The following is an 8,178-nucleotide window of genomic DNA, read 5'->3' as shown; positions in this document are numbered from 1 at the left end:
GAATGGTGGCCTCTGCAGGACCAAGCCTGCAGTGGTAGCTTCTCCACCTCCCTCTGTTCCTGAGGGGCAATCGGGGCAGCAGCTGTTCACACCTGCTGAGTGGCAGCAATGGGAGTGGGGCTGCTGGCAGACAGGAAACTAGGGGCCATAGCAGGAGGGGTCAGGCGGGGCACAGAGGATGGGAAAGACCCACCCCTGTGCCCACCTCAGCCTTATGGCCCACAGTTTCTTTCAAGGTGCATGAATTCATGCACTGGCCTTGTTTAATAAAATAATAATATGCAAATTGACTGTCACGCCAAGATACAAAATGGCCAACCCCATGTGGTCAAAGATGGCTGCCCCCATATGGACACAAGATGGCCTGCAGGGGAGGGTAGTTGTGGGCAGTTAGGGTTGACCAGGTCAGCAGGGGCGGGCAGTTGGGGGTGATCAGGCTGGCAGGGGAGGGCAGTTTGGGGGAACCAGGCCTGCAGGGGAGGGCAGTTAGAGGGGACCAGGCCAGCAGGGGAGGGCAGTTGGGGGAGACCAGGGGTTAATTAGGGGTTAGTGGGCTGACAGAGAAGGGCAGTTGAGGGGGTTCAGGCCTGCAGGGAGGACAGTGGGGGGAGGACCAGGAGAGCAGGGGAGGGCAGTTGGGGGGACCAGGCCTGCAGGGGAGGACTGTTGGGTGGGGACTGGGCCTGCAGGGGAGGGCAGTTGTGAGAGATCAGGCCAGCAGGGAGGGCAGTTGGGAGGTACCAGGAGAGCAGGGGAGGGCAGTTGGGGGACACCAGGCCAGCAGAGGAGAGCAGTTGGGGTGGGGGCCAGGCTTGCAAGGGAGGGCAGTTAGGGACAACCAGGCCAGCCAGGGAGCAGTTAGGCATCGATCAGGCTGGCAGGGGAATGGTTAGGGGGTGATCACTCTGGCAGGCAGAAGCAGTTAGGGGCTATCAGGCAGAGGCAGGAGAGCAGGTGGGAACAAGCAGTCCTGGATTGTGAGAGGGATGTCCCTGATTGGAGAGGGTGCAGGCTGGGCTGAGGGACACTCTGCCCCCCTGTGCACCAAATCGTGCACTGGGCCTCTAATATGAAAATAATAGCACAAAGATCAGGAGGGGAGAATTGAAAGTATACTATTGTAACATTTTAAGTATACATGAAGTGGTATTATATACCTTTGAATGTAGATTGTGATAAGTTAAATATGTATACCTAAACCCTAAAGCAGTCATTAATGAAAGAAAATGTTATAGTTAATGTGCCACCAAGAAGATAAATGATATCAGAAAAATACTTAATCCAAAACAAGTCATTAAAAAGTAAACAAATTACTAATGGTACAAATAGAAAACAAATAGCAAGGTAATAGATTTAAAACAAATCACATCAATAACCACACTAAATAAAGTCTACTAAAAGGCAAAGATTGTTAGATTGAATAAGAACATGAGATTCAACTATATGAAATACACTTTAAATATAAAGGCAGAAATAGATAAAAAGCAAAATGATGAGAAAAAATATACCTTACAAACACATACACAAACACAAACACAAAGAAAGCTGGATGGCTATCTTGCTATCTACATAAATTTCAGAGCAAAAACTATTAATATTTTCTCTACCATGTTACTGTTATCATGATGAGATCATTTTATCAAGAGTCTTAAATGTTTATGCACCTATTAATAGGTCTTCAAAATTGATGAAGCAAAAACTGATAGAACTGCAATGAGAAAAACCTTAGCACAGATATTGGTTTCTCAAAACAGGAGAATGATGTATTTGCGAAAATGTCTTTAGGCTGTTATCTCTTTCCACTCCATAGAGGAGTTTTCTGTGCTACTGCTGGCTTTAAGGTGGGCAACCACTGCCATGTCTGAAAGTACATAATCAATCCAAGGTTATATTTAAACCAAGTAATCACAAAGCCTGGCTTCTTACTGTACTGATTACTATAAGCTAAGCAGAATTCTGTTTTAGCTTATATGGTTTCTACCTAGTCTTTCACCTTTCTAGCCTCTCTAAACCAATAAGTAACCACATACTACATGGCCCAGCTAGCTTTATATTTATTCATATGATTCACAGACTACATTTTTTTCTGACAGAAGTAAAATAAGGAAAGTTACTAAATGTGCAATATGGTTAATGGAGGTTATAGTTAGTAAATTCATGTTCCTTCTTCATGTGCTTATGTATAGTAATGTAAATGTATAGTGATGTAAATAAAATACAACTCCTAGAAAGGACTACTTATTGATATGCAGACATGCAGTCTATCTGTAAATGTGCAGACTTTTACATATAGATTGAAGACATACACAACAAACCATCCTTACAACATATGGTATCTTTAATGAAATTGATATTGGTGAGTTTAAAAAGCATTGAGAATATGATAACTAGGGAAATCAGTTACTCTATGACTATTTATAATAAAATGTTTAGAATAAAAAAGAGTAAGAAACATCAATTGGTTTTATAATTGAAAAGAGAAAACTAACCAAATATTGTCTTCTCAGTTCTTGTATAAGCAGAGGCTATAAAACAATAATTCTTGCATAAGAAGCACACAGAAAAGAATGATCGTTTTTGTATATTTTTGTTTCTCAAAATTATTTTAGGAGAACTTTGCCTAGTGAAGGGTGAACAAAACAAAATGTAAGAAACATTAAAATGGGGGACAACTGGTGTTGAGTGTGTTGGAGAATATAGCAAAAAAGAAATTGCTCCATTAGATATTATAATTTGGTACATAACACAAACATTTAAAATTATGATTACAATGACTTTTTAAAATAACCTATATTTTAAAAAGTCAAATAAGAACTTAGGGGATAAAATTCAAAATAAATTTACTCTCAGTAGTAACTTCATGCAATATAAATTTTCTTACTTTGATAAACATGGATATAAAACCCTGCTCTCTGTACTCTAGGGTTTCCTATATTTTTTAATAAAGATTGACTTATATCAGGTCACATTTAAATGATTCAACATTGTGAGCTTTTAAACGGCTGTTTATACAATATACACATTCTTTACTTACAGAGCAAAATAAGCTTAACACTTTTATATTAAAAACCATAGATAGAGTAGGATTAGTAGCACCATGAAAAATAATTCTTCTCCCAATTTCAGTCTTTTATTTTACTCAGATTCATCCCTTAATTGAATTTTTAACGTGCCATTTTAGTTACTGGGCAAAATATATAATCTTCATTTTATAATTCTTACAGAAAGTTATCCTGGACCCATAAAGTGAATTCATATCCTTATTTCTTTTGTAGAATAATAATAGCAACCTTGCTCTTGTACATTGCTGAGGTACATATGAATCTTCATGGTTACTAGTTAGCATGTCTTCTTGGTCATATATAGTAGCACCATTGTTGGGCAACAGTGGTAAAGTTGGGGAGAGTGAAACATTGCATCCTGGGAATTTCACATATATATGTCCTTTTCAAAATATTATGTCCTTTTCATGCACACTTGACATCGGCTAATACGTGTCCTCAAGTCTCCTGTCTTCAGCGTTTCTGACTGAGGTTTGCTGGGAAATAAGAAACAAGACAATCAAATTAGCCTTTTCTGGTACTTATATTATTGGTTCAAATTCACATGCAAACATAATTTTTGAGAGCTTATTTGGAGGTTCTAGCAGGGGAGTGCAGCTACTCATATATCCTTGACTGAAGACCAGTCCTCTACTCTTGGGGAAAGCTCATCTTCTTCCAATAGAGCGCGCAGCTGCAGCTTCTTGAAGGACACACGGGATGGGTGAGAGGAGGGGAATATCTGCCTAGCCAACCAGATCAGCTAAATCAACCCTGGTGATCAATGGAGTGACAGATGTCACAGCCAGATCACTCTCGCATCTGCAAACATTGTTTTTGTGTTGAAGGAGCTGTCCTGATGAGTAATGGTTAACTTTTGAGCAATATGATCAAGTACAGTGAATAGTATGACCTAAGAACAATTACTGGTAGGTATTTTTGTGACTTTTCTCTGTACCACTATTATCTTTGTCTATTTGTATCCACATCTTATACATTTTTGTAATAGTCCTATAATCAGGAGATTCTGGGCAACTGATGATGAATAAATGATAATACATAAGACATGCATAAAGATAACACATAAGAAAACATTAAAAAAGCAACATATAAAATATATTTAAACTGAACAAAATCCAATAGATTTAAGTATCCTAAGGTACATGTGTTATAAGTGTTCTCCCTAATAAAAACACTTGAATGAGAGGCTTGAAAACATCCTGGGAAAAGAGTTCATTGGACTGGCAGAGGAAACACAGATTATAGCTTCAATTCCTGGATGGCCTCCATCTAGTTAAACAGCTGCTCAGCTGAAACCGGTTTGGCTCAGTGGATAGAGCTTTGGTCTGTGGAATGAAAGGTCCCAGGTTCGATTCCGGTCAAGGGCATGTACATTGGTTGTGGGCACATCCCTGGAAGGGGGTTTGCAGGAGGCAGCTTGTCGATGTTTCTCTCTCATTGACGTTTCTAGCTCTCTATCCCTCTCCTTTCCTCTCTGTGGAAAATCAATAAAATATTTTTTAATTAAAAAAATAAAATAAACAGCTGCTCATTTGTTATTGAGCATGTCACATGACTTTCCCTGATTTGCTTGTTTTGCTACTAAATAATTACCAAGCCATCTCAAACCACACATACCTACTATTAGCTAACTTTTTTAATCTGATATAAACCAGGTACATAAGGAGAACGAGCAAGAATGAACAACACATTCCACTAAATTTTTAAACATTTGTTAGGTATAAACCATTCATGAACTGTCTCTCTTTCCCCTAGCATCTTTGAAGAAAGCTAAGGACTTAAATTAAAATAAAATCATAAGCACCTTACCTGAACATGTCTGACACATCTACAGTTGCCAGCCAAAAACTGTAGGAATTGGCATAGTAGTTGCAGGTACCCCGACCATGGCATTCAATGAAAGGAGCTGAACGAAACTCTTCTAAGCAGGAACCAGGGGAGGCCAGGGCTTGACCTGAGCCCTCTGCACCGGCACTTGTATGCTAGAAAAGAAAAGGAAAAATGTGCCATGACACTCATGTGCATACCTTAGTGGATTTTCAAAGATATGTGCTAAACTCGCCAAAAATTCAAATCTAGTGAAGGAACTAGGGTCACAGGTAAGAGAATAGTATCCACACTAAGGATACTCAACAAAAGCAACAGGCAGATTATAAAAAAATATGTTCTAGAAAATGTGTGAGGGGGAGCAAAGTGCTTGGACAGCAGCTATTTGAGGTCAAGCTTCTTATTATGCAAATGACAGGGATTATTCATATTGGGAAGAAATGTTGATATGATGGACAGATAGCTATGATAACAAAGACAAGAAAGCATGTTTCATACCATCATGAAGGAATAGCCAATCCAAAGAGAATCCCATCCCTGAGGACAACGAGGAATCTGGATGGTCTGACTGTGAACCGCAATCACAACAGCTGGAGCTTCACACACTGCACATCTAGTAAGGGAAGGTAAGAGGGAATATAATCTACAGAGTCAATATGTGGGAAATAGCATTCTCTTTTCTTTGGCCACTATCTTGGTATAGAAACTGATTAAGATGTCTTCAATGCTTAGAAAAGGAAGAGAAAAATGCACTTTGAGAATTGCTTTTGCATAAGCCTTGTCTCCTATAACAAAGTTATAAATAAAAATTATTTTTTTTCAAGAAACTAAAGAATCACTGCTGTAGCATTTTCATTTTCCATTCTGCCATATATTCATACTTGTTAAAGTCAATGCCATAATTCCTATAAGAGGTTGGCTTAGTGTATTGCACATACTGTTAAAGTGCCCAAATGAAAGGTAGGCATTTAGTAATGCTGAAACATAGTAAGAACAATGTCTGGTAAACTAGAAAAAGACAAGAAACAGATGCTTTCTCAATTCCCACCCAGTGTCCTTGGTCCAAGGATATTTGTTAACCATTTGGCCTATTTGGAGAAGTACTACATAACAAGAATGCTAGGCATGTACCCAGACACTTGTAGATATGGCTTAAATCTACTAGTATAAAATCAAGCAAAATAGCAACAAAGTAAATATAGCTTAGTTTACCAAGTCCATAATAAAGAACATGAATGGACTTCTGAAATACTGAACCAACGAGCAAAATTTATCTACAAAGGAGGTAATACCTTTAGGGGACCTTTTACTCCAAATAATTGGGACAAAGATCACAAAAAATGAATTTCCATAGTATCTACACACCAAGAATATTCAACAAAAAGGATCTTGGAAAATGAATTTAAAAAGGGCATCCTGAACCTGAAGCCGGACGACAAACACAGCACTGGCACGGGCTCAGGCTCCAGTGGCACCCTGGAGGACGAGGTCCTCACACTGTTCGTCAGTGGCCTCCCTGTGGACATAAAGCCCAGAGAACTCTACCTGCTCTTTAGGCCGTTCAAGGGGTACAAAGAGTCCCTGATCAAACTCACATCGAGACAGCCTGTTGGTTTTGTGATCTTTGACAGCCTGGCAGGAGCAGAAGCAGCCAAGAATGCGTTGAATGGTATCAGCTTTGATCCCGAGAAGCCGCAGACCCTGAGACTAGAGTTTGCCAAAGCCAATACCAAGATGGCCAAGAACAAGCTAATGGCTACACCGAATCCCACCAGCGCTCACCCCACCCTAGGAGCACACTTTATCACACGGGACCCCTATGACCTGATGGGGACTGCTCTGATCCCCACGTCCCCAGAGGCCTGGGCCCCCTATCCTCTGTACACCACAGTGCTGACCCCGACTATCTCACATGCTGCGTTCAGCTACCCAGCTGCCACTGCTTCTGCCGCTGCCCTGCACGCTCAGGTGCGCTGGTACCCTTCCTCCGACTCCACCCAGCAAGGATAGAAGTACCTTCAGTTCTGTTAGTTTCTCAGTCTTGTTACCACAGCTTGACGCTCCCGCCCCCCGCTGGGGAGGAAGCTGCCCGCTGGCCCGCAGCTTCCACTGTCCCCAGCGGCTGGGGGAGAGCTGTTGCTTTCCTCCAAAGACTGTGAATTTTAAGCCTGACTCAGTGGACTGCTTCCTGTTCCTCTCTGTCCTCTCCCCCAGCCCTGTCCCGCCCAGAGCCCTCCTCCAAGGCCTCCGAGGAGGGTTCTGGAACACCTGGACCAGGTGCTGAGGCCTCCCTGGGGCCACGCGAGGCCCGACCTCCCGTCCAAAAACTTGCTTTTTGTAGCTTCACCTCGGAGAAACAAGGCGTTTGATTTTGCATGCTTTCTGGCATTAATTAAGACACTTACACTTGTGTATATTTGAGTGTACTGTTTGTTCTCACACTGTGTCACCATAGCAACAGGTCCTGGCCTTTAATGGTTCATCATTCCTGGTCCCTCTCTCCACACACCTGGTCCCTCTCCCCTGCACCCACCCTGCTCCTGTGAGGCCTGCCAGTTCGACCAATTCCACCGCCCCACACATGTCCCAGCTGAACAGTGATGGCCGCCCTGCAGAGGGTTTCCTTTTTCGTTTCCCATCCGGGTCCCCCACTCCCTCCTCCGAGGGGCCGGCCACTGTTCAGAGAATCCCCTCTGCCCTTCCTGCTCACCTCTCCACAGCACACCCCACCCCCACCATTGCTCCTCATTCCTTTCAAACTACAATACCAACCAAAAAGTGAAAGTATTTTTGTACCCTGTGTAAGAAAATATTTATGCATCATAAAGGATTTTTCATGTGAAATAAATAAACAAACAAATAAAAGGGCATCCTGAATATGCTATTAAGAGGGGCTGGACTAGATTTCACCTTTATATTCAAGGGAGAAAAAATAGATTTTTCAATAATTCATCCTTTATGATTGCTGGATTCCTAGATAAATTGGGTTATGATCAGAATGAAAATGACAATATCTAATATTCCTAGGGTATCAAGTTAAATTAGCGTTCTAACCTGACAAAAATCTAGAAATCTAGAAGATCTCTTTAATGGTACCACCCTCCTCTTTTTAAATCATACTCCAAACTTCAGGTATCATTTCCTCCTTCCCTGCCAAATCCTATCTTATTCTATTAAAGTTATACATGTACCCCACTGAGAGTTCCATCCACTCCTGCCAAGATTATTGCATTAGTTTCAATCTAACATCTATCCACTTCAAGACTATCCTCTCTGTAATCCATGTTAC

General features: G+C 41.4%; 2 protein-coding genes across 4 annotated transcripts in view; one reads left to right on the top strand and one right to left on the bottom strand.

Moving 5' to 3' along the window:
• Positions 1–2,323: 2,323 nt before the first annotated feature.
• The window catches only part of COL4A5 (collagen type IV alpha 5 chain), a 358,160-nt gene continuing 352,305 nt past the window's right edge, over positions 2,324–8,178 (bottom strand). For all 3 annotated transcript variants that reach the window (XM_036460732.2, XM_036460733.2, XM_036460734.2), the window contains 3 exons: positions 5,388–5,502; positions 4,872–5,044; positions 2,324–3,538 (listed from right to left, as the gene is read on the bottom strand). In XM_036460732.2, the coding sequence (XP_036316625.1) occupies positions 3,457–3,538; positions 4,872–5,044; positions 5,388–5,502 (370 nt within the window). In that variant the 3' untranslated portion in view covers positions 2,324–3,456. The remainder of the gene's footprint in view (positions 3,539–4,871; positions 5,045–5,387; positions 5,503–8,178) is intronic.
• LOC118731841 (RNA-binding protein with multiple splicing 2-like) lies at positions 5,886–7,733 on the top strand. The gene is given in 2 exon segments (XM_036460715.2): positions 5,886–5,892; positions 6,244–7,733. Coding segments are annotated over 2 exon segments (684 nt in total). The 3' UTR covers positions 6,921–7,733.

Source organism: Pipistrellus kuhlii, unplaced genomic scaffold (assembly GCF_014108245.1).
Source record: "Pipistrellus kuhlii isolate mPipKuh1 unplaced genomic scaffold, mPipKuh1.p scaffold_m20_p_33, whole genome shotgun sequence".
NCBI lineage: Eukaryota > Metazoa > Chordata > Mammalia > Chiroptera > Vespertilionidae > Pipistrellus > Pipistrellus kuhlii.
Note: the sequence above shows the minus strand (reverse complement) of the source record. Positions and strands in the feature narration are given on the sequence as shown.